General features: G+C 46.3%; 2 protein-coding genes across 2 annotated transcripts in view; one reads left to right on the top strand and one right to left on the bottom strand.

Moving 5' to 3' along the window:
• The window catches only part of LOC149343810 (uncharacterized), a 59751-nt gene that overhangs the window by 17719 nt on the left and 15158 nt on the right, over window positions 1-26874 (top strand). The window lies entirely within an intron of this gene.
• On the bottom strand, window positions 3929-7641 carry LOC149343811 (uncharacterized). The gene is made up of 4 exons (XM_089546056.1): window positions 7509-7641; window positions 7113-7169; window positions 5730-5893; window positions 3929-4275 (listed from the first exon to the last, which is right to left on the bottom strand). The coding sequence occupies exons 1-4, from the start codon at window positions 7585-7587 to the stop codon at window positions 3949-3951; spliced, it is 627 nt and encodes a 208-aa protein (XP_089402182.1). The 5' UTR covers window positions 7588-7641; the 3' UTR covers window positions 3929-3948.

The following is a 26874-nucleotide window of genomic DNA, read 5'->3' as shown; positions in this document are numbered from 1 at the left end:
ACTCTTTAATTTTGTTTATGAACGTGACGTTCAGACAATATTGGATGTCATGCTTGCGGGCACAAACTACAGTCTCTGCTAAACGCTGATTAATTCGCTCAGTGCACCCATGAAGCCAGCCAACTTTCCGCAACTCACTGTTAGCGGCAGCATGGAACGGCGGCGCGCCACTACAACCTCCGGCTTTGACACGTCAATTAGAAGCCTGGGGGCGAAATATTTCAGTGTGGACCCCTGTACGCCAGCAAGGATTGTAAAAAAAAATCATATGCTGCTACTCTGGACCGAAGAAAAGTATTGCGCCTTATCACGGAGGCAATTTATGGAGTACACCAAGGCGGAACCGTACAGCCTACATGTCACCAACCCCGATCCAAGGTCGTGCACGTTGTCCGCAAGAAACTACTTTACGCAGTTTCCTCCTCTTCCTCTACTTTACGCAGTAACGATCAATACCGTTATGCTTTCGCCTTCTGTACGCGTAGCCTATTTTCGTCGTGAGGCACTTTTTTTTCCCTCGTTACTCGTTTCCTTCCTTGACTGAAATGATTGTTTTTGCTTGGAATGCCTCTGGTTCATGCGCAGCCTTCCGCTACTGTCCTGCGTTTCTTTTTGGGAGGTAGAGTTGTGCCACCTGGCGAATGAGGACGAAGATACTGAAATCACTCACGCGCTCTAGTTCCACCCAGTGTGTACGTAGTCTCCTCTATCCGAGACCACACCAAGAAATTCATTGTATCATTACACCACCACCGTTTATTCGTACCGTCACTCTCCTTTTACTTTCCCTTTCCCCTTCCCCAGTGTGGAGTAGCAGGGCAGGTCACCTTACCATCGGCCAGCGTCTCCATTTTTCCTTTCATTGAATTACTTTCTCTGTCTCTTGAATTATTATACTTCAGGTATAGAAGTTTAGTTACTTTACCGGGACTATATAATGTAATTATTTACTTCTCTGCTGAAGCAATTTATTAAGTTAATATTGACTAATGTAATGCTATATTGTTGTAATAATGAGTTTGGCTTCTTAATTTAACAGCAAAAGCAGCTGTTTACTTTCGAAATTATTTTTGCTAACGATGCGTCATTTCTCTTTGCGTCGACAAAGCTTTGCTATCTCATACGGCGGTTAGTGCGCTTCCAAAGTAGGAACAACGCGCGGCAAGCCTCGGCCAATGTTATGGTCTGGCGGCTATAAGCAAAATCAGGTATGTTAGCGGACTCTCAGGGATGGTGGAGAAGACTGATTTATTGAATTCCACGAATGAATTTAGGGGAATGTCAGCCGACGATATCAAAGAACTTGCCTGTGCGAACTCTGTTACTCCGCTGCGTCCACTCGGTCTAGATTCGACTGGCTAGGCTGCTCGTGTCAGCCACTCCCGTTTGGTAGGCTTTTCCTGGCCGTGCGGGGTATCCCGCTTTTCGTTTTAGATGTAGCAGGCGCCGCTGGAAGGGCACTCGATCTCTACCCTTTTCCACGAAAAGCCGGTGGTTCTATTAAGGCCGGGTGTTGGGTTGGTTCACCGGTTGCTTATCGGAGCTTCGTGGTTCCTCCAGTGTTAACTTTGGAGCAATTTCAGTGTTTATCGGAGCGTTGAGGTTGCCAGAAAAATCCAAGGCGCTGTCTCTAAACAGGCTAAGAGTGGTGTCCGCAGAACAAAGAAAACAAATTACCGTCGGTAACGGACAGGTACGACATTCCGTCCGCAAAGGGTTTTAAGCGTCCGAGACCATCGATTACCAGCGTTGTCTGGGCTTCGACCCCTGAAGGGGCAAAGCCTCGTTTCAAAGAGAGAGCAAGAATAGGCAGGCGCGCGCAGGGGCTCTCATAGTCACATTGGCCATGAGCACAGCGGTATCCGCTTACCCTCGACGCAACGTGTGTGGGGGATCTGGTGTAAACGCTTATGGCGAACGTTCCCGAGCGGAAACTGGCAGTGAGTGCCGCCGAAGCAGCTAAAATTTTATAGGGCAGCCTAAGTCTCCTTAAGAGGGCAATGCAATAGCGGCTTGTTCTCGATCCATTTTGCACGGATGGGAGTTGAATAAGACGACGACATAAAGAGCCGAGCGCGAGAGGCTAGCTGTTAAACACGTGGTACGTGCGGCTGCGGCGATGGCGCAGTGGTCTGTTCACTATCCGTTCACGCAGCCACTGGTTTGAGTGCCACACGCGGCTATAAAATGTTGTATTTATTTAATACGTCGTTAGCCCACCTGACGCTCTGACGCTCCGCACTACGCTTGCCTTCGTTGGTAGCAATGTCAGCACTGTGACAGCCTCCCAGCTCCTTCGGTGGTGACACATTTTCAAATTTTGTGGTGCACAGTGATTTTTGACTCGGTGGTCACGGGACACCTGCGACATTGTCACTGTCTCGAACTATAAGGGAATTTTCCGGAACAATGCGGAGGGGTTTTGATGAGACGATAGCTTTAATTATACCTCGTTATTAGCCTACTTCGGTGGCCTCAAAAGTTGCAGGCAGATGCGGGAAACAAATCACTGGGTTCACCGCTCTTTCACATCTTGAGCACAGTGAAAGTGACGAGTGTTTGTTGTATTAGAGTTATCCTTTTATTTTATTTGTCCAGATCATCCTGTATTTATAATTACCCATGCTATGGGGCATAAAGGGGTAGAGGAGGGAAAAGTTGGCTAAGCATAGTTCCCTGTGAAGAGCAAGGAATGTGCACATTGCGTTTTCAGAGAAATTTACTGTTTGTTTTATTCTACTTGGTTTGAGAGATTATTGGGACTGTATAAATTTAACGATGTTGCGGACACCTGAGTGGAACAAATATTTTACTGATATTAACTAGTTAGTACCAGGCCAGAGCACTGAGCTGCGTGGACTCTAGAGCCGCTAATACGTACAGGAAATCGGTGCAACACCCACAAGTGGCGCTGTTGAATTATTCATTTAATTCAACAAGTCTCGACTGCATGACACTGAATGATTAAACTGATTGCTTGATGAAGAGCGACATCAGGGATTTGATGAACTCGCCAAACGTTTTTCACAAAAGATTGCTTTTACCTGCCGCTGCTAAGTGGCTATTGAGATCGGCAAAAGCCTTCCTTTCTCAAAGCTGGGCAATTTTTTCTTTCGCCCGCTTTGAAGCGCAGTTGTTCCTGTGGTTTAAACAATTTATAAAATGGGAAATGCTTACAAGGGCTGCGGGCATGAAAACACTATGATGATTAATGAATACCACCCATTAAAACTAGATAGTAATTTGAAAATGACCCCATTTTCTCTTGAAAATATTTGCCATGTATATTACTTAATTTTCGTCAAGAGCAACCGGAAATGTAATTCAAATTGTTATGTACGAATTTCGATGATTTACTTACTCATGTAGCCTTCACAAGTAATATTGCTTTGTATGCTCTCGAGACGCTGCTTGTTGCACAAAACGTTTTCGTGCCTTTGGTCAAATTACGCCTGTGTGGTAAATGTCACCACGGGCCACAAGTAAGAAGGCGAGTAAAAAAAAGAAAAAAACATTGCCTTCCATAATATGGCGGTAGCAGAACCGGCACAAGGAACACTAGGACTTGAATGAGGGATGCATTTTTCTTGCTGTGGTCGTAAGCTGGTGATGACAAAGATTAATCTGTGTTGTGATCTGCAGTGCTAACCGAATGAGAGGTCCTCATCGACGTAAACGAACTCAATTTGTCCCCCTGCTGCCCAAGTGGGCCTGAGGTAAGGGAGTGGGCGCTGACAAGAGCCCACCACCTCCGGGCACGTGGTGTCGCAGTTCCTGACAGTGCGCTCACACATAGAGAGAACAGGGTAGGACGCCTGTAAACTAGGGACACCTCTTTTAACAAAATCACCTGTTCTTGATATTGCGAAAGCTTTGGAGTCCAGAATTCTGAGCACTTGTGCAACGAAGAAACGAGGCAACACAGAAGGCCATGTTACAGCATTTTATTTACAATGCATCGACAACTCCCTGAACAAAACTCCTTTCCCTCTCATCGAGTTTCCTGCGGCCGCTGCATTGACACAGCTGTGCGCCTTTCACGACGAGATCACCACCAATCCTGTCGAACTCTTGGGCCAGGTCCTGTCGAAAGTCCTTGTAAGTCTTGCCGTCTTCGAGAGCGTAGACGCCAAGTTTGTCTTGCAGGAACTTCTTCACAACATCAGCGGCCTTTGAGGTTACTACGCCCTTGACGCCCTGCTCGATGCCTTTACCGATTTTCTTGACTGCGTTCTTGGCCTTCTTCCAAAACTTCTTGATAAAGTACTCCTCGGTCTGCAAGAGGTATAAGTTTCGTTGTTATTTTTAGATGAACGTCGGTATAATACCAAAAAGAAGAATATTTAGACTCAGATGTGATTAAAAAGTTGTTGCTTTGGAGTAGGATGCATGCCGCATACATAACGACAGTACGTTTAGAACTACGTCTTTAAACTTGCACTTTTGCACTTTGCAAAAGAGCTTTGCACTTAACTGCGTTGGAGTGCTTTATTAATACGGTCTGACGATCACGCATGGGTAGTTAAATCATAACGCAGTTGTCTTTAAAAACAGCATATTGCAAAGTGTTAAGACAGCAGCGCATGAAGGACAGTCTATGAAGCTTTGCAGGGCAATTAGCCAATTATCAAAGCCATTTCATCGTCTCCACTATCCGCTGCACACGATTCCTCGACAAATCACCAAGCAACAGAAGAACTCTAGTTTGGGCTAGTTGGTTCATGATTCAACAGGAAAATGGCGCAAAAGGCGTGGACAAAAGAGACAAACACGACAGGACCAGCGCCTGGTAGTTCAAGGCTACGATAATCTGCGTCCACCTTTGTTCTTTTTTCCCTGCTCTTTATGTTTTGGAGTAGATTGTTCTAACATGTTCAATTCACCAATTTTACTCAAGTTGGTAGTAGTTTCAAACTATTCAAAATCGCCATCAATCTCGGTCGCAGAAAAGGAAGCGGCTGTGCTTACTGATGACCAGTGAATAAAAGTGAGCCAGAGGTGACCGGTGCATATACTTCCCGCACTTCAAACCGCACAAAAGAACTCCAGTGAGAAACTGGGCATGCTATTAAATTTGCTCTTCTCACATTGACCATTGTTCGCGCATCCTTTAGCAGCTAATTACTCCAGCGCATCGATTAGAATATCAGTCACAGCAGCTTGAAACGCATAGATGGCGTTTGCATTCATACACATGCTGCAGACGGATCACACGACAGCTCGACAGTGCTGAAAATGGCAGATTATCTTCATCTAATGAATCCTGCATTGAGGGGACATTCGAATGTTGTGGCTTTTTCCTCTTCGGCCAAGCCAAAAAGGTGTCATGAAAGAAGCTCTAGAAACGTTGTAGATAGTGTGGAAACAGTAGCGGACTTTACCTTGAAGGGATATCAAGTGGCATGGCTCATTTAAGGTGTGTGCTTTTCAGGAAAGCACTATACTAGTGCCGAACATTGTTCTATTGTGCAATTTTTCTGAGCTTGCATGCTGAAAATATGTTGCCATTGAATGCAAACCACTTATCGCTTCACTTGTTCACGGAATGACGCAATTTGCGTGGTTGTCATTGCCTATTTCTGTACTGCAGTGCGTACAAGACGCAAGAAAGTTGGTCGTAATATGTTTTTGCTGGAAATAACCTTGCGCGCACATTTGACCATTTCGCTTCAAGCGCAAGATAGCAACTTTCCTAGCCTTTGCTTAATCCTTTAAAAGAGAAATATTACCTCGTTTTCAGCTTGATCTTCAGGCCGAGCGGTTTCACGAAGTCCACGGGCAATAGCACGGAGCACTTCACCGACCTGAATGGCTTCCACTCCGATGTGCTTTGATTCCTGGTCTATGACTAAGTCCAACGTGCGCTCATTCTCTCCCGCACTGTTGGAAGAAGCTGCATAGGGAGAAATGTCAGAATTTGTAATGTTATTCTATTTTGCGACTGCCGTTATCTGTGTTCGCATTTGTTCCGCAATCAGCATCAAAGCGTCAACATTGGTCAGCAGCTGTGTTTTCAGTAAACACGCATTGTTGTATAAAGGCATCATGATTGAAAACATCGAATGAATCTATTCCCTCGGACTACATATCCTTATTTAGCACCATCGCGCCATTTTGAAGTAACTTCATTGTGCTTCCATAAAAATTAGTTTGAGAATCGGGGCAGTACACTTGAAAGAGAAAGACAATAAAGATTATAAAATCTCAGATATGGATGGCGTAAACCGACCCTCATAACGCACCTTGATACTGAGAAATTAAGAATTAAACCGTAAACTGTGAAAGGAAGAGAGAGAGAGAGGGAGAGAGAGAGAGAGAGAGAATGAACTTGTATATAGACGACAGCCCTGCGTTGGGAGCTGGCTGCTTCAGAAAACAAAAGAAAAGTTGTCTGCTTCAAAAAGAAAGGAGAATAAAAATTTTGTTGCCGCTTAGCTCAGCTAGGTCCGGATATACGCAGCGAAAAATGCGTTAGGCGCCGAGCATGTTATGCTCGGCGCTTAACCATGGCATCCGGTTGCCATGGTTGCCTAACAGCCATGGCAACCGGTTGCCTTGGTTACGGCGCATGCGCAATGTTGGCCTGCGACGACCGCCCCGAAATGCGCCGCCGTTTAGCCTTGTGTAGCTTTCGCTACAAAGAACTAACATTAAAAATAACCATATCAGTACGCATGTGAACGAAGTCGACTTTGAGATCTCCGAAAAATAAAGCAGAGCTGTCCGCAACGCACACACATCGGTACATTACAAAAGAGAGCGGGCAGATAGGAAGGCGTAGATACAGAGGCACTTGTGGACGTGTCTCCGGATGGTTAGGAATGGAGAAGCGTTGCCAAAGTGCACAAGCAGGAAAACCAGCTCGTTCAGGTTGATGTTATCTCCAGGTACTTGTTTTCATATCTCGTTGTTTTTAAGGACATGATTACTCCACGTGAAAGTTTACTCAACGGTAGCATTACAAAACATTCCTACTATTCAGAAGTATACGAAGGATATTTTTTAGATTAATTTTACTTCTGGCAGCAGTATTAGCACTTAGTTTACACAACACAAGGTCCAAAAGAAAATTGTATAGAATTTCAGGTAGGAAAACAGGGCTGAAAACTTACCAGCAAGTGCTGCACAGCCTATGAGGAAAACTGCGAAAATAATCTGTTTCATGGTTCCTGTTGAAAAAATAAAGAAGAAACTTTTCTGCAGGTCTTTCCTTTCTCATAAACTAGTATATTTAGGAGACTGCCAAGGATGTACTTTTATGCCTGCCATGATTTCGAAGGAATTGATTAAGCGCCATGCATTCAAAGCTGTCGAGAAGTGGTAAAAGGGGAATTTAAATACTTTCATTCTGAAAATGAAATTACCTTTCTTTAAGAGCTGAATAAACCTCATGTATGTTGGGATAGAGAAGGTGACTCAGCCTCCACGTATTAAGATGCATTTCGAGAACTTCAATAATAAATACGTTGAGATATGCTGCTTTATGTAACTTACAAGCACCTACGTACCTTTTTTTTGCAGAAAATTCCGACTGAGCAAGGACACAAGTTGGTCGGCGCTTTGGGTTTGGTCGCCTGAAAGCACCATTTATAGGCGTCACTATCATTCATATCTATTGCCTTAATGCTACTGCAGAAAAATTGATAAGGGGACTGACTGCCAATCAGTGCTGCTGCAGCTTGTGTTTTCCGGCGTAGCTGCTGTTGGCTAGCTGCCATTTTTTGAAGTGCTTGCTTCTGTCCTCCCCTCTTCTTCCTTCCCATTTCCATTGTACTTTTGCCCCGAGCACAAGCATTCGCAAATGTAAGGGTTTTTCAGACCTCATCATAGAGGGAAAAACCCAGCCATTATCAGTTTTGCTGAATGTTGCAATGAAGTCAACAATGAAAAATTTGACATTGGTGCGAAACAAATGGATATCTCCGCTTAGGCAGCGTTCCTTATTATATACTCCTGAAACATATAATACAATATTGGTGAAATATTGAGAACACCTGATGGTGGATTCAGGGGAATCCCTCAAGGTGGAGTAGATTTATAACAAGGGAAAAATTACTCATTTTCATCCATCTAAGCGGCGCCATGCAGCTACAAAGGAAAGCTGCACAGTTTTCTTAGAAACATCGTAGTTAAAGAAAAATTTCTTCTGGTCCTTGTACAGGGTGGATGCAAATGAGTAATTACTTCCTAACCATATATTTCAATAAATTGTACTCGAGATTCCTCTATTTGTGATAAGACCACTTAGCTCTGAACCTGTGTCATATGTGATTGTTTTATTGTACTGATGACTTACTTTTGCAATGCGAGACTACATTTAATGCCGTGACGCATGCATACGCAAATACATTCATGGTGTCGCGTAGAGGCGACGGCAATCCGGCAGTGAGGAATACAGCAACACGTTCTGCTGGGCGAGTTGGTTCATCTTGGAATACAGCCAAGGGGTCTCCAAAAGAAACTATTTATTGGGTTGGCCTGTGCCCACAAAGAACTGAATGACTGAGCGGCGGTGATAGCGACTAGTGCTTTGGTTTATTGGGGTCTAACGTCCCAAAGCGACTCATGCTATGAGAGACACCGTAGTGAACGGGTCCCGAAATTTCGACCCGCTGGCGTCTTTTAAAGTGCACTGACATCGCACAGTACACGGGCCTATAGAATTTCGCCTCCATCGAATTTCGACCGAAGCGGTCGGGATCGAACCCGCGTCTTTCGGGTTAGCAGCCGAGCGCCATAACCACTGAGCCACCGCGGATGCACGATAGCGACAAGTGTGCTCGGCGGTCGGCGTACAGAAAACCTACAGCCCTCGGCTTGCGATAACGTTTCGGTCAAATGAACAGTCCGATTCATGACAACTGCGCCTCGATCCAAACCACGGAAGATATCCTGCTTGAGTGCCCTGCTGACGGGCGTGCGTACTATGAACACTGGATGGAGAAGCTCTCCCCAGTTCCTCTGACAATGGACCGTGCATTAGGTTCCTTAGCCTGCCCTAGGCAACAGAAACATGCAACGAACTTTTTATTTGCGCATTTAAAGGACATCGGACGTATTGAGAAGCTATAATTTCATATTGCATTTCAGTCTCAACCATTATTCACGCAGTAAACTTCGTTAGCTCATACGTTGGACTATGCACTTCATCATTTCATATGTTACACCATTACTGGCCGATGCATCGTGGTACGGATTTAATAGACGCATTTTATCTGTTCCTTTTTCTTTTTTAAACCTTTTTCGCACCACCCCCCTTCCACCTTTATCTCCCAAATTTCATTCCCCACGCAGAGCAGCATGCCAGTGATTTTCAGACGCCGGCTAAATTCTCTACTTTTTCACTAAAGGGCTTCTCACTCTCTCTCTTTCTCGGCTGTGTTCAATTTAAAGCTAACAATTAACTTTCGGGGTATATCGTGCGAAGCAACCACAACAGCCTCGAACAACGTAGCATCGGCTCCCCTGCACGCGATAATTTGAGACGAATCTGGTCGCGTCTTGCATGACAAATGAAGCGATAAAGCCGCGTGCCGGCAGGTTTGGAGACTGAGCAAACAACCATTACAAAGCTTTGAGTCAATATCCCCTCCCCCTCTTTTTTAAGAAGCATCAACCGGATGTTTCAGAACTAAAAGAAATATGATCAAAAATGAACGCTGAGAGTGCAAAAACACTCACTGAGAATGGAAACACAGTGTCCATTAGCGCGCGTATTAAGGATATAGGCGCACATCTACAACTTCTGAGCGTGCCGCTGTGATGCTGTCACTCCGTCGGGGATCATTTCGGAGTCAATCTCTCTTAGTCGACGAATGATCTTGTACGAGCCGAAGTAGCGCCGCAGAAGCTTTTTACTCAATCCGTGGCGGCTAGCGGTTGTCCACACCCATGCACGGTCGCTCGGCTCATATTCAGCGTGGCGTCGACGCAGGAAGTGGCGTAGGCCGTCGGTGCGCAGTGGGCCTTTAATGCAGTGCCAGACCAGGTGCCGTGCTTCTTCAGCGCGCTGTAGGAAGGCGGCAACGTCGAGATTGTCTTCTTCAGTAAAGTTTGGAGGCATGGCATCGAACGTGGTCGGGGCCTCCCTGCCATGGACGATACCAAAAGTCTTCATCAGGGTGGTCTCTTGCAATGCGTGCGCGTATGTACGCGCACATACGCGTACAATGCGTGCATCAGGCCTGCCGTACGAAGCAAAATTAGTGCGTGGCCTGCACAATCGCAAGACACCATATTTCAGGCGTTAAATATCTTGGCTCAGCCTTTGAAAAAGAGCGGCTGGCGTACACTATTACTCCTTCGTGGCATTCCTGCTTCTGGACGAGAATGGCGTCGAGACTCGCGGTACTTGCGTCTCTATGAATTTTCGTTCTGGCGTTTTCGGCGAAGTGTCTCAAGCACTGACGGCGCCCGTAAGCGGTTCTTGTGTTTACGAAATGCTTCACGTTGCGGAGCTTCCAACTGGAATGTCATACCCGACTTCGTTAGCTGTGTCGAGGGTCCGGCGTTGGTATACGCGCACAGCACTAAGAGTCGCCGGCACGCGTCTTGCATAGCAAAAACGTGACAAAGCCACGTGCTTTCATGAATGAACCAACAGCCATTACAAAGCTTTGCATAATTGTTCTTCCTCCCACCCTGATGAGATATGTTGGTTTAAAGCCATACAAATAACTTCCTGAGGAGTGAACGTACTGACTTTTGCTGCGGTACTTTCACCCCGAAATTAAACTGCCTCCTTCTCCCAATATTTGCAGGTTAAAAATAAGGCTTATCAGTGCCACTTTGGGTTTTGTGCGAAGAAAAGTCAGAGTAGTCAGCTGTTTGACTTCTGCGTGGACGCCTCCACTGCGCGTGGAGGGAAGGACTAAAGCATGGAGTGAAACAAAGAAAAAAAAACTGTCGTGTCCGGTCGCTGTGTTGAATGCAGCGAAAGACGCACACGGTACTTTAAGACTTCGTTTATTTAAAGCCGATGAGGGTGCGACCAGCGTCGACCGAGGCAGGAGCCGAACTGGCCGCCCGAAGAAAGGAGGGAGCGGAGAAGCGTCCACGGGAGGGAGTGGCTTCCCAAAACAGGAGGAGGATGCGGGGGCGCACCATGGGGGGGCATCTGGCGACAGCGTGCGACGAAGGGCAAGTGGTCGTTAGGATGAGGATGCGAGTGGTCGTTAGGAGGAGGGTGCGGGGGCGCACACACACAAAAGCAATAAGGGGACACAACACTTCCTTCCCCCTTAGAAAGTTGCCTGGTATCGTGCAGGGGGTCGGCGCTCACGCGTGGAGGCGCGCTGGCTTTGTGCGCTCGGGGGAGAAACACTTGTAGGCTGGCTGTTGTTCGCTGTGTCTCCTAGGTCTGTCCTGGGCGAAGTCCCTTCTTCCGGGAAGAGGTGCCAGGCTATGTGGGAAGATGGTGCACGTGTTCTCTCCGCTGGCGGACAGCTCTCAGACGGCGTCGTAAATCTACGCAGCTGGTTGAGATGTCGGCGTGCTACTGTGCCATGTATGTTGACGAGCCAAGAGCGCAGGCCTATGCGTCTGACAATTGTAGCTTCCTCCCAGCGTGGCTTTTTCAGAAACTGTCGGGCGAGGACGCGCTGCCCCTCATTAAGCGTGCCGCAGCGCGGAATTGCTTTTTCTTCCCGGAACGTCTCTGCCTTTGGCTCGGGGAGGATGGCTGTGAGCTGGGTTCGCATTTCACGCTCGAACATCATTTTCGAGGGGGTCTCGCCTGTTGTGCTCTGAACCGTCGTGTGCTGCTTGAAGAGAAAGCGCGCAAGGCGGCGCTGCAGCGAGCCTGTCTGATCTCTTTCAAGGGCGCGTTTTAGCTCGGCTACGTAGCGCTCGGCTTGTCCGTTTGTCGCTGGGTGGTAGGGGGCCGATGTAACTGATGAGATCCCGTTGTCGCGATAAAACTTGAGGATCTCCGCAGACACAAACGGTGTTCCGTTGTCCGACACTGCCTTGCGCGGCAGGCCGAACGTTGCAAATAGTGATCGGAGGTTGTCAATGACTGCTGCCGAAGTCGTCTGTCCCATTTGCCTTATCTCAAGCCACTTTGTGTAGGCATCTACGACCACAAGGAAAGTGCAGCCCTCAATTGGTCCTGCAAAATCAATGTGCAGTGTGTGCCATGGTGTGTCTGGCTTTTCCCATTCTGGGACAGGAGCTTTCGGCGGGGCGCTCCGGCTGCTCTGGCAAGGCTTGCATTCTCGCACCACTGTTTCGATGTCGTTGTCAATGCCAGGCCACCACATGTAGCTTCTGGCACACTTTTTCATTGCAACGATGCCCCGATGTCCGGCGTGGATGAGAGACATAGCTTGTGCGCGTAGTTCGCTCGGCATCACAACTCGGGACCCAAATATGATGCAGCCGCGATGGGTGCTCAACTCTGTAGCTCGCCGGCGGTAAGCGTCGAAGTTGTCCCCTTTGAGTTTATGCACGTTGCCTTGTTGAACAGCTGTGTAAACTAGCCGGAGAGCTGCGCACTTCTGCGTAGATGCTGCAACTGTGCCTGCTGTAAGCGGAGGTTCTGGCAGTGCTTCGAACATCAGAACGTCTCCTGGTGGAAATGGTTCGTCAACAGTTGCGTCTAGTGGCAGACGGCTTAGCGCATCGGCGTTTTGATGTTTACTCCCATTGCGGTAGACCAGAGCGTAGTCGTACGCTGAGAGTTTGATGCACCAACGTGTCATTCGCGGAGACAAAGTTGGTGGCATAGGCCTTTGTGGTCCCAGAATGCCCAATAGCGGTCGGTGATCGGTTATAAAGGTCACCTTCCGGCCGGCAATGTACTGGTGAAAATGTGTCGCCGCGTAGACGATGGCTAGCCCTTCTTTGTCAAGTTGCGCGTAGTTGCGTTCTGCTTGCGACAACGTACGTGAGGCGAAGGCGATGGGAGCTTCCCTTCCTTGCTCGTCAGTTTGCGATAGAACCGCGCCGACTCCGTACGGTGATGCGTCGCAAGCCAAAAGCAGAGGCTTCCTTTCGTCGTAGTGGCGGAGGACTGTACATCTTCGAATCAGGTCTTTTAGGGCATCGAATGACTGCTGATGGCGTGGCGACCATGTCCATGTCACATCTTTCCGAAGGAGTTGGTATAAGTCGTTGGCCACGGTAGCTCTTTGTTCCAAGAACCGGTCGTAGAACGTCAAGAGTCCGAGAAAAGCCTGTAGCTCCTGCTTGTTTGTTGGAGCTCGTGCTTCTGTGATCGCTCGCACTTTGTCCTCGGTAGGGTGAATGCCTTCCGCATCAATTCGGTGTCCCAGAAATTGCACCTCTGGCACCGCAAAACAGCACTTCGATTTGCTTATGCACAAATTAGCGTTTGCTAGCCTTTCGAGAACGAGCTCTAGGCGCACTGCATGCTCTTCAGTGGAAGTGCCACTGATGATGACATCGTCAAGGTAGACACAAACTCCTGGGATGCCCTGAAGCACTGTCTCCATGAATTTTTGAAATATGGCCGGGGCTGCAGCTACGCCAAAAGGCAGTCGCTTGACTTTGTACAAGCCTTTCAGTGTGTTAATTGCCAATAATTCAGCAGTTGACTCGCTCACCTTCAGCTGCTGATACGCCTGGGTGAGGTCCAATGTGCTGAAGACTCTTGCGCCACGCAGTACACTGAATACTTCTTCAGGTGTCGGTAGCGGGTAAGAGGACGCTTTAGTCGCAAGATTGACGGTGCTCCGGTAGTCTCCGCAGAGGCGTATGGTTCCGTTCTTCTTGCGAACTACGACAAGTGGTGTGGCCCATTCTGAATGCTGCGTCGGCTCGATGACACCTTGCTGCTCCAGTTTGTCCAACTCTTTTTCAACTGAATCTCGGAGAGCAAACGGCACCGGCCTGGCCTTCAGAAATTTGGGTTGCGCGTTGTCCAACAACTCCAGTGTGACCGGGGGCCCTTCGTTTCCTGGAATCTCTTCCGAGAATACTCTTTCGTATTTCTCTTGCAGTTGCTCAACCATGTTCTGGCTCGGCGTCTGGTGTATGCCGCATATCATCACGCCTAGTGGAGAAAACCAGTTTCTCCCTAGAAGGCTTGATCCTGTGCCCTTCACAACAAGCAGAGGTAGCGTATGGGTCTGGCCGTTGTAGTTAACCTGCACGTTGGCAGAGCCCAATAGTGGCAGATTCTGTCCTGACCACGTTCGCAGGTGCGTGTCGTCTTGTTGCAGGGCGGGTGCGTCAGATGGCCATGAAGTTCGGAACGTGTCCTCACTGATCAGAGTACAGGCTGCGCCGGAGTCCACCTCGAACTTAATCAGCTGGTGATGTACGCTTACTTCTGTAAAAATCTTCGGTCGCGTGCCGAGATTCATGGTGTTCAGGTCGTACAACACAGATGGTGTTGCTGATGTTGTTCCATGGAGATCAGATAGCGGCGTATTCTCTGAGGCGTTGACGCTGTGATTAGGCTGGGAAGGTGACTTTATCTTGGCAAGTCTCCGTTTCGTAATGCATGCTCTTTCGATATGCCCTCGCTTGTGGCAAAAATTACACGTGGCTGACTGGAATCGACATCCCTGGGGGTTGTGTTGGTCGTCACACCGCCAGCAGCGTTGTGCCTTTTTGACCGATTTTACAACAACAGAAGGCTTGCGCACCTGGTTGCTTGTCTGGTGTACCGGCTCGGTGTTCCGGCGAATCCCTCTCTGCTGGTGACCGGCGCTCTCCGCTCGAACGGCGATGTGGTAAGCTTTGCTGAATGTGAGGTCCTTCTCAGCGAACAGGCGCTGCTGCAGTGACTCGTCACTCAGTCCGCACACAAATCTGTCGCGTAACATCACGTCCAAGGGAAGCATGGTGGTGTTAGCAGAAGAAGCTGCGTCTCCCTCCTGCCCGGTAGCTGTTGTCGACAGCGTTCCAAAATTGCAGTCGGCAGCGAGCTTCTTGAGCGCGGCTACGTAGGCGCTCACAGTTTCTCCTCCCAGTTGATCTCGTCGTTGGAAGCGAGCCCGGCTGTAGTCCTCGGATGGCCTTGGGTCGTAGTGCTTTTGCAGCGCTTTTACGATGTCGTCGTAAGACACTGCCGCTGGTGTGCTTGGCTGAATAAGGGCGCAGACAGTATCGTAGGTCTGCTCCCCGCACAGCGTCAGCAGGTTGGCCCTCTTCAAGGCTGGGTCTGTGATGTTGTTAGCTTCAAAGTAGAACTGAAGGCGTCCAACCCACGATGACCACGATGAGCCGTTGAACTCTGGGATCTGATTGGGAAACCCTCGCGTAGCCATGGCTTGTCAATAGCGTTGCGTAGCGCGGGTCGAATCCACTTTCTCGTCGCCACTGTCGTGTCCGGTCGCTGTGTTGAATGCAGCGAAAGACGCACACGGTACTTTAAGACTTCGTTTATTTAAAGCCGATGAGGGTGCGACCAGCGTCGACCGAGGCAGGAGCCGAACTGGCCGCCCGAAGAAAGGAGGGAGCGGAGAAGCGTCCACGGGAGGGAGTGGCTTCCCAAAACAGGAGGAGGATGCGGGGGCGCACCATGGGGGGGCATCTGGCGACAGCGTGCGACGAAGGGCAAGTGGTCGTTAGGAGGAGGATGCGAGTGGTCGTTAGGAGGAGGGTGCGGGGGCGCACACACACAAAAGCAATAAGGGGACACAACAAAAACAAAAAAAGGAAGGAACAGAGAAAGAAAGAAAGAAAAAAGAATGGAAGAAAGAAAGAGACGTCGTAGCCGATGCGTCATCGTAGCCGTCGTAGCGGAATAATTACGACCACCTCGGGAGCTTTGACAATGAGAAATAGATGAGCACACGCCCGCCTTTGGCGTTTCGCCTCCATCAAACCGCGAACAGTGCAGGTTAGGCAGAGCAAGTTAGGTTTTTAGGGACCAAAAGTGGTTTACACCATAGACAAAAAGGTGAACATTTCTGTCTGCGAGTATGTAAGTTCACCCGTTTCGCTGATGGCGCTCCTTTTCGGCAAAACCATGGAAGCAGTCGCTAGTGGATCAAGCCATGCAACTGCCAGTGGTATGCGCCATGTTCGCTCCCGGCAGTAGATGAAGGCCGCGAAAGACGATCTGTTGGGAATGCGCCATGCTTTGTCAGTACGGGTAAGTCAGGCGTGACTGGGTCTCCTAGGACATGAATGAGAGCTAAAGGTTACGGCAAAACTATCTTTGTCACATCCTCCCAGCGTAGGATGGTGGGAAGTCTATAGGGATTCTGTGCCTCATTAGGAGGGAGGACAGCGCACATCTTTGGTAAGGATAGCCCCGTATAGCGAAGATTTTGCTGCACTGAACTAGGCAGATACAACCTTCTTTCGATATGCGATCGTGGCTCGGGATTGAAAGAACCATCGTTTGATTTTCTAATGATTATGGCAGGCAAAAGTTTACAGAGGTAGTGACAAGCTGAATGGTAGTGAACGCATATGAGTGCGGAATTTTTGGTATAGTATTTTTTTAGAAATGTCTAATATACTGTTTACTTGAAACACCGCGCGGAATTTGCCTATGCTAAGAAAAAATTTAATAATGAATTTCTTTCTTATGTCCATTCAGTTTCGGTGCTTATGTTGGCATACTTGTAGTTTAGTTCAGATAGCATGAAACATAAAAATGTGGGTTGTAATCGCCGATGGGCCGTTTGAATTCGCCAGAGCTATTACAGCAGCTTCGCCGAAGATCTGCAATAATAAACTGTGAAAAAGGATTGAGTATATAATAGGTTAATTAGGTCTAACGTTACTGTTTGTAAGTAGGACCTCAAACCACCATTATCGTGCGAAAATCGCAGCTGAACAGCATGCAAGAAAAAATTATTTAAAATAACTCCCCGGCATTGGTGAATTCCATGAGGCCATTTATGTTCATCGGTGTTTCGTGTAACGTTACCAACAAATGAGACAGCAAAAAATGTAATATCTCCATCCTTTAAGACAAATGTCTGCTTGACTGCTACAGTAGAAAGGGGACGATAAATATAGAGCGTCTGCTTCTCTTTGAAATGCAGATTTGGCGGTGGCATAGTGGTTATGGCGCTCGGCTGCTGACACTTCAAACGTAGATACCATCCCTGCCATGGCTGTCGAATTTCAATAGTGGGGAAATTCTGGATTATCCTGTACTGTGCGATGTCAGTGTACGGTAAAGAAGCCCAGGTAGTCGAAATTTCCGGAATCCTTTACTACGGTGTCCATCATAGCCCGAATCGGTTTGGGACGAACCCCCATAAACCGTAGTCCAAATATATACAAAAATTGATGATCAGCTAATGAGACTCGGCAAATCATGTTATAGATTATCATTCAAGCCGGATAAAAGCGACTGTTACCTTTCATTCCCTTTTCTGCACGAGAGAAAACATAGATTTATTTTATTTGAAATATGCTTAAGCCAGGTGTCTGCCATGCCAGATAACTCGAAATCAATATCGGTGCTCTGTTGATATGACTGAGATTTCACAACACTCTGTATCCGATATACTTACGTTCCGACTGCTTCGATCACAAACACGCAAACCCTATAGTTTTCAAGTCTTGGACAGCGAACCATTGTAATGTTTCATTGCGCAGATACAGACCGAAAGACCGGTGTTGGTAGCATTGTGAGTGGGTTGTAAGTTTGTTTAATTTTTTATTTGTGCGACCAAAAGTATAGCGGCAGCCGCCTTGTTTTTAATCTGTTTTCTTCCGTCTCCGAAGTAGGCCTTAATTCTCAGGGAAAGTCCTACATTTGGAAGGTGTAAGGCGTATTTTAAACTTACAGCAGTCTTCATCGGTGGTCACGCTGTCGACAGGCATTGCAGCAGTGTTTTCTTGCAAACAATCCGAAACAAAAACAACTGACTTGAACAACGATCGCTCCAATTACGCTCGAACCATGGTAAATTTTAACCGCGTTTAAATTACCACAACGTCTGCATGAAAATTGCGTTGTATACTGTTTACACTGACACAGAAAAAGTGTAAGCAGCACTTTGTTTTTGTAGGGAATACTACCTTGGCAAACACTGCATTGCCTAGTTCTGCAGCCGTCTGTACTACCCGCGTTTTTAGTTCAGCGTTTTGTGTCGCGGTTGATGTTCAAAAAGAGAAATGAATTGATGACTGCAAGCTGTGTGTGGAAATAAATACAGCTGATGCGGCCCCTTTTGTTAATGTCTAGGCCTTGTACCCGCAGACAAACGTTATCACTACGCTGCCTTGAATGCTTTGTAAATGAAAAATAAAGACGTGTTCATGAAAAATGTTTCGGTCATTGGGTCTAAAAAGTTATGTTCCGCAGCTCCAAAGCTGCAGAGGTGTACTTCCTCTACAGCGCCCATGAAATGAGGGGGCTACAAATAAAATTAACCGACTGGGGCGACTTCTAACTTGCACTAAAGCCTCAAAATGCTAGTGTTTACTGTTTCCGTTCGCAATAGCAATGCGATACTTGCAGTCGGTCATTGGAATTGCAAATTTGCACGTAGTGGCAGAGAGGCTTAGGCAGTGCGGTGAGTTGCTTACAAAAGTTTAACACCTTTCTGTCAGACGTTATCGCAGCCTACAGTTCATGGTGATTTAGATGCTCATATAAAATGTCTATTAAATTTAGGGCTGAGAAAGGAATCTTGAAACTGATTGTTTTCTTTTGCGCCATAGAATAATTAACGACTCATGTTTAAAACACGATGTGGGGCAAGTTCTGCTTAAGTTAATTAGAACTTTCTATTCACTCTAGCGATATTCTGAATGGACATGCTGTGTAAGATGTCCAAGCGCACGCTCAATTTTACTTAAATTATTCAAGAACGTTCGTTACGCTAGAAGAGATATTTCGAGATGGTTTTCAATGGCAACTTTGTTTTTAGAAGTTTTAAATTTTTTGTGCTCCTTTTCATTCCTTACTGCGTCGTTCGCGCTCGTATCTGCGGCACGATATTTAGTGTATTTTATCGATTTTTTGCTTTACAGGCACTTAACTGCTACGTGCGGTGTTTGGGGAGCTGCGATTTCGTTAATATGCAAGTTACTATTACCGGCGAAGTTAAGGTTGAGTTTGGAAACAATTTAGCACTAACGTTTGCAAAAAAAAAAGCACAAAGTACGCCTCATTGCCTTGCGGAAGCTAAGATTTAGGCAAAGAACAGCCCAAAGCGACCTAAATGGGCGCCTATGCTGTACCGCACGCCATATCTGAGTGAAAGATTTAGAGAACAAGCTCGAACATTTTCACAGAATCAAACAAGATCGATATTTTTAATGCCCACGTAGTGCAAGGATTCTTGCTCATTTCATAGAAATGTACTCATTACTTGGTGTACCTGAATTCCGTTTTAAAAAAAGTGAATTATGTAAAGTTTTGCTCGAAGATTTCGCAATTGAAATATTTTAATTTTTGAGAAGCCTGAACTGCTTAGCGCCTAATGAGCGATGCACAATCTGAACAGATTGCGCGAATTTCTTGAGCATTCTTGATTATCAATTACGCTCTAGCGATCACCGTCAGTGTGGCTACGACCTATTAAGTGCGCACTGCTCGCGACAGGATGGTCAAAGCGAGCGCTTCTTCCTTTTTTTGCGTGCTTTGTTTAGACATGAAAGAACTAAAAGTTCCAAACACAAAAATCTTAGGAAATAGAGCTACTGTGCGAAAAGTTGCAAAGCCATAGTTTTTTTTTTTTGCGCAGACAAATGTTCAAATCGAAGTTTCTATGGTGTGCCCTTGAGTTTAAAAATTTTAGAAACTGCCGCACTCAGTGCAATCAGGCAGGAGTGAAATGAAAGTGTTCCTACTGACCATATATTGAGCTAAAAGAACGTTCTTGAACCATTAAATCGCGTGTTTCAAATGTCCGTGGCACCGGGTGAATTGGGCGCACTTTAGAATATTCCTTAAGAGTCGAATAATTTTTGCCGCTGCCATTATCGACCGAGTGTGAGTTCAGATAGTACGGAAAAGGTGTATAAGCTCTGTGGGAGCCTAACGTACGCAAATGTTTCAGTTTATAACGTTAGCGTTGCGCTTGTTTTATAAACCTTAACCATCTACTCCTAAAAGGATTCTGGTGTGGGCTAGTTGGTTCATGCCTAATAAACAGATTCACAACAGCGCTACGGAACGAGGACAGAAGGAACACGAAAGACAGCGCCCGTCCTGTGTTTTTCGTGTTCCTTCTGTCCTCGTTCCGTAGCGCTGTTGTGAATCTGTTTATTAAGCATCTACTCCTCTTTTGTAATTGCCTTCATGAAGCAAGGAACAGTTTGAAAAAGTACGTTGAGCCATTATTCACTTGGGATTGTGCCAGTAGTCTCAGCTTGCTCTGTAGGCTATAGTATTTGTTAATCGTGTCTAAAACCGGCCACAAACCACGCCTCATAAATGCAGCCGCTTATTTGCCTGCAGGGATTTTGCATTTGTCTCGGTACTTATAGCCCATTTGAACCTGCAGGGATATGCAGGTGGGGCACGTGCAATGCTCACGATGTCTGGTTACTTATTTGCTCCGGAGCCCTTCACTACGGCGCCCCTCATAGCCTGAGTCGCTTTGGGACACATGAACCCCTTGAACTTACTAACTGGCCCTAGAGTGCCTGGACGAACCCACTTTCCGCTCTTCTCCTTGATGAAATTCAGGCACTACGCATGGATGTAAAAAAGGTGCCCATATCTGGAAGGCCCACGGAATAGGGTAACAACATTATTTTACCTCTTGTTGAAGCGCGTCTCTCGCATTAAAGACGATCAGGAATAGTTTATTTGATGGCACAAGGTTCCTATCAGAAGGGGAAATCGGTCTGACTATTAGGGACAAGATTTCACGCCCTCTACATATCTTAACTACGGAATCGTGCTTTTGTATTTGTCCGAGAGTTATTAAAATTTTTTCAAGCGAACCACTTCACGTTTTGGATGCCCAAAATCGGTTTGACGCAAATTACCTGAACTATCCTATTTGAGCCAAATGCACAGAATACTGTGATACAAGTAGTCATTAATAGGACTCCCTAATAATTTGGCACACCGTGAAGGTTTCCGTAACAAGTTTTTTATTATAATACGCTGTTGTTTTTGTTAAACGTCTTTATTTGACCCAAAGAAGTTATAAAGTGGCTCTTAAGTTTGCTTCTTGCATCCGCCATTTATGGGAAGAAAATTGTATTTTCCGCGGTTGACATCACAAGAGGCCAGTACTACGGTGAGAGCAACTCTCCTGGGCTGTTATTGGCTCAGGAGAATCGGAATATGAACCTCCGCAGGGAATAAATGAATGGCCATGGTGCGGACAAGGTCGTTATATTTTTGTTTATTAGTGGTTTTTGGGTAAAGTGAAGCGACATGGTTGCCTGCAGGCTTAGGCTGTAACCATGGCTATATGTATTGCTCTCGTACAGCACGAAGTAAACAGATGGCGCCACAGGTGTCGTAGACTGGTCGCTCTCGAGTAGCGCCCAGCCCGCAGATAAGCTATCAGCCACGCCGGCGGCAAACCACTGCTCTCTCCGCGGTCGACGGTGGGTTGGCTCTTTGAAGTGGGCTTTTCCTTTCTTATCAGAAAAATCACCAGTGGACGCTGTAGCCGCAGCTTTTGACAAGACTCTTTCATGACAAACGAAAACCCAAGAATATGTAAATACTCGAAATCATCAGATCAGTGGAACTGAATGCATATCGTATGAACAGACACAGAGCCTAGTACATTGACTTCGCCTGCGTAAACGTCTTGTGGTTGAGGATTTTGCGAGCAGTACACCTGGAATTCCTTCAGCACAAATTACCATTGCCTAGTAGCGATATTATTTAAGATAAGCTAGAAAGCAATGTACTGGCGCGGTGGTCGATACAGGAAGCCAAAGGGAGTTAGGTGTCAATGCATTGTCGCAAATTTTTTTTAAACTTCTATTGTCACCTTATTAGATTTTAGACAGCTGGTTAGTGATTTGTTCTTTTTCAAGGAACGGGTGTACAGGTGTCGCTTCCTACAAGCGCTTCTCGCAGCATTGTGTAACTTGACGAAAATTTTACAAAAATTTGACGAAAATTTTACGTGAAGAAACTAAATACTTTTGGTGGACAATTGAAATCCGCTGTCAGGAAAGGCATGAAGGAGGCGGCGCAACGAGGCAGAGAGAAGGAGGCACCGTAGAGTACGCCTGTTTTTCATTTGTTTTTTTTTTGGTAACTTGAACTCTAGTAAGTGCAGTGAGTTTGCGCACCCAGCTCACGGTAGTTTGTTTATTTCAGTTTCTTAAATATGGCCCTAACGTAACCGGAACTCGATTCGGCTACCGCGCACTCTGCATTGGAATTCAATAGCTACTTAGTAACCATGCAAGGAGCAAGAGAAGATATTAGCGGAAAGCGTTCTCTCGTGAAAATAACCGCATCAAGCAGATCGCACTTCTGCGGACTATGGGGGTAGTAAAACAAGCTCTTGCCTTTATTTGTTATTGACCTCCCTTTGGAGGCGCATTTGCTCGCCTCGAATACCCTTCGCGCCTTTCAAGGAACATACGCATCGACCCTGTTCTCTCGCCTGGGTCCGTTTGCTACTGGGGCCATTCAAGCTGGCAGCTATGTTTTCGTTGTACCGGGAACCATGCTACGTTTCCTATTCCTTTTTTTAGGGTAATTAACTTTCTTCCTCGAGAGAAATTGTTTGATTTTTTCAAGCAATTTCTTTCCATGGCTTAAGAGAAAACTTTAAGAAGCACTAATCTCTCTGTTTACTCGAGACTTGCCGTCAGTTTCCGTTGACCTAACGCGCTTGTGTGGAAGTTATCATTAGGCTAACTTCAAGTGCTCAAGAAAAAACTGCAAGTAAACGTCTCTCGACCTATGGCTTCTGGTGGCCGGAAAATAGCCACTTCCATTATTCTGCCAGACTGTAGCTATCAGTTTTTACGGGTAGTGTGCCGTAGTATGCATACGGCGGAATTTCTTTCAAAGCTTATTATGAGTTATCCTTTCTGTAGAAACGCTCAAAACATATAGCAGGAGAGACACGGTACAGTCACTAACTTTCGACTTAAATTTACTTGGCACGTGTTTGGCTCTTTCGTAGAAATTTCCGCTCAGGAAGCGGGGGGGGGGGGGGGGGATTCAGGCCTCCCTCTTTTCGTCATTTGTGTACCTGGAGTTAACTCCTTGTCAGTGAGTCACGTTTAAGCTCACTCTGATGATGAAGACAATAGCACAAGTGTGATATCGTCATCCTTGTTCGGCTGATAACGGTCGAACCAGGTGAACAGATAAGAAAATGCGATAAGAAAATGCGTCTCTCGCTGCTGATGCAATACACGGCTAACTTTAAATCACTGGTAGCAGTTGTTGTACTGCCGTGGACGCTACCTGGCTGCTAATTATATTGTGTTTATACTCCGGCAGTACTTCTACAAGAATTCAGAGCATGAGCTTTTATAGAGCTTGGATCCTGTGCGCTCGCTTTATAGCATGGGTCCCACAGGCCAAAATCCCAAAGCGTAAAAATACGACGTATGTAGAGTACACTTATATGGTTAAGATGTTACTGATCGGCCGAACTTATTTGTCAGGTAATACACATGCACGTCATGTCAAGTATTAAACACAAATTAAGCCCTTTTAAAGTCCCATATTAAAGCCCGACACCTAGTAAAATATCTATGTTAGCTTGAATTTTGGATGAATGGCTGCTCAAGATCAGGTCACGTGCTACGGTCCTGACCACAATAGCCGCCTTTTCGTACTGAATTTTGAAACGCTTCTGCGTACAAAATTTTATTGGTAAAAAATAAATCTGATGAGGCAGCAATTCATGAAAAGCTCTTTTTTTATACTTCCTTGATAGCTCAGCTATCGTTTTCGTTCTATTGAGAGTCTTGATATCTTCTGTTTAAAAGGCTACCTGAAATGCACTTCATAACTGGTGCGGTAATGTTTAACGTGGCGAGATAAGAATTCTCGGAGGACTCCGAAGACAATGAAAAACGATAGCAGACGTGTGCTATCTTGTTCAAAGTCAGAGTACAAGGGTGACTGAATGATCAGCGTTTAAATTGGAATAAAGAGGCAGTGAAGGCAGGAGGCAGTTCTCCCCTTCCCTTTCAAAAGCGCGAATTCCATGTAAGAGTCGCACACTAACCAGGTTTTAATGCCACAACATTAGGAAAGCCATGAAGAAGAAAAAAGTCTGGTGGTGTGAGCGTCTGTCTGAAGCCTTCACCTCTTAGATGCTGTTTAGGGGGATTAGCCTCTCTCCACCTGCGACCTCTCAAGCCTCCCTCTCTACTCCTGCTGCTCTCACTCTCACCCTTTTCCCTTGAAGGGGAAAGAAGTGAGACTTCAGAAGAAGAACGACTCAGCAAAATTGAAAATGGGTAAGGAAAAAGTGGGCAACAGCAGGCACACACACAAAAATTAACAACCTGCCGAGGAATTATCTGTTCAAAAATTGAGCTAGCAGGAGTTATTTCTCGCCGCATCGCTCGGGAAGAACAACCTCAGTCTCAACAAGCCCAACTGGTAGCTATGTTTGAAACAGCCACCAGCGTCGTAGTGGTGCATCGCTCGGAGTGGTGCATCGACTCCGATAGTGGTACGAGGAGTCGCATCGATTTATGAATGTGACACATTTTTCGTAGTTGCATTGTCGGAATGGGAACCGAATCAAAGCTGGAATAGATTGGCAATTCAAGGAAGCATGCTGAGACATTTCGTTCCGAAAAATTCATTTGATTCGCGCGAAATATTTTTCCCCGTAATTTAAGCTGAAATTTCATTGACCACGTATGACTACCCTCCGTCATTTCTGATTCCTCTGTTTCCAATGGAACGACCTTCCCTAGCGTTCTGAAGGCCGTAAAGGAAAGCAGTTAAAAAAGTACCAACGCACATTGTTTTCGTTGAACTGCACTGCCGCGGTCGCGAATGCAAGATCAGCACAATGGAGTCCCTTCGCAATAACACACCTCGCGTCATACTTTGCTCTCGCCGAGTCATTTTAGGCGCGGCTAGTGGCAACTTATGATTATAATCAGCAGGGGCATAAACATCCACGTAAACCTTGCGCCAGTCCTCCTTATTGTACTCTGGCCCTAAAGCAATTGTAATTAAGGATTTATTTCTAATAAATATCTAGTCGTTTACTTTATCAGTGATCGTTATACAGAGGTTGCGCAAGTGGAAATTGTACTAAACGAAGGGGGGGCCGAAATAAAAACCGGCCGACGCAGTATTGAGCGTCTATGTATGAAGGCCCTTTTCTTAAGCTAAACTAGTGGACATCTATTCAACACAACCGAACCTTCCGTGGTATGCCCCACCTGTTTGGGTCCAAAGCGTTACTGAGTGGTCCAGATAAAACTGTATGTGTTCTTGTTCAAGTTTTCTTTTTTCAGAAGAGAAGCGAGAATAATTGCACTAGTGATGCGTATATAGTTGCCTTACGCGGTAGTGAAATGTTTCTTCTTTGCGCGGTCTTGTAAGCGCAAACTTAGCATATGATGCGACGCATGTTAAACATCGCTTCCTGCGTTATATAAAACTTGTTGAAAGTCACGATCGGTCATACCTCTGGGTGACTACATCGGTGTCATTCGTTTTTGCTCAAGTGATTCTCCTCAGATTGGAGCCAACAAGAGCAGGCACGTTTATTTTTCTAAATAAATTACAGTAAATTAGTTTACATGACAGTGCAACTTCAGCGACGCCAGTACCACAACAGACACAAGCTTTCCCTGGCCCGGTGATCGGTATCTCTGAAATGCGGTGCTTCGAAAAGAAGCCATTGACCCCAGCTTTAGTAGACGAACATACCTTGTTCCATGGCGCCCTTTGGCTAAGACTGCCCTTGCGTCACAAAAAAGTTGCCCTCACCATCGTGTATATGCTACGTACGGTAGCAGTAAAAAGTTAGAAAATTGTATTTCAGAGCTGCAACTTAGAGGTGAAGCGATGCGAGTGACCTTTGCGATATAGGTTTTTTTTTTGAGCAAAAATTCTGGATAACGTGTTCTCGTATTCTAGTCTTCACTGCTGACGAGAAGCTTGCGCGCTAGTAAACGGCTTCACGCGCAGAAGCGGAAGTGCTTAATTGAAGGATATGGGGCCACGTCGCCACCTCATGCAAGCTTCGAGGAACGCGCTACGAAGGAGGTCAGAAGCTCGCCTAAAGCGGAGTGCGACGCAGGACAACAGCACCTGCTATCAAAGCAGGGCGGCTATGCAAGCGGAATTCAAGCGATAAGCACGTGGGGAAATAGAGAACAATGTATCACGAGCGCATGCACGTGGAGGCCTCTGAGGATCGCGAATAAAAATAGGAGAAAATAGAAAGATCTGGCGTGGCTCCCTCAGTAGAGGTAGCAAGCTCGATGCACATTTACTGCTGCAAAGCATGATGAACATTAAGACAAATTGGTGCGGAATAGATATACGAGCTGTAAGCACTTCAGTAAGGCAATGCAGAAGAGTTTTGCTGAGGGCAGAGGTATTTAATACTGCATGTAACACAGAAAAGAAGATAGCTTTTATGTTCATATATATATACAAGAGCCTGGGCTCGTGATGACACGAACTACTGACTATTTTTGTTCATTTTAATTTGAATTTTCAGAGGTTAGTTGAGAAAGCGTGACCAGCTATGCGGTTTGCATACAGGTTTCTCAAGAAATCCGATGTGGAAGAAAAACTGCTAATTATTTTTTCTCTGCGGCTCAGCAGTGCAACATTTGACCTTTTTGCCCATAAAATTCCCTACACCATACACGCCAGCCAAATATTCGAAACTGGCAAGGCACTTTATACCTGCCCAGAAAGGTGGAGCGCGTTACAAAGAATTGAAAGCATGCAACCTGTAAGCAGATTATTGTTTTAGGAATAATCGTGAAACATAGGAGGAACACTTGCGGCACCACTGCGGTATCAAATAGAAGTGGCTGGTACTGTGCCAT

The sequence above is a fragment of the Amblyomma mixtum genome, chromosome 5 (genome assembly GCF_055824585.1).
Source record: "Amblyomma mixtum isolate Tamu chromosome 5, ASM5582458v1, whole genome shotgun sequence".
In the NCBI taxonomy this organism is placed as follows: domain Eukaryota; kingdom Metazoa; phylum Arthropoda; class Arachnida; order Ixodida; family Ixodidae; genus Amblyomma; species Amblyomma mixtum.
Note: the sequence above shows the minus strand (reverse complement) of the source record. Positions and strands in the feature narration are given on the sequence as shown.

Bases quoted from the DNA above. Each gene is read 5' to 3' on its own strand.
- LOC149343811 (XM_089546056.1), bottom strand. From the start codon at position 7,587: ATGGTGCTTTCAGGCGACCAAACCCAAAGCGCCGACCAACTTGTGTCC. The intron at 5,894-7,112 runs GTAAGTTTTCAG...CTCCCTATGCAG, and splicing joins AGGCTGTGCAGCACTTGCTG to CTTCTTCCAACAGTGCGGGA. The intron at 4,276-5,729 runs GTAATATTTCTC...TACCTCTTGCAG, and splicing joins AAGATCAAGCTGAAAACGAG to ACCGAGGAGTACTTTATCAA.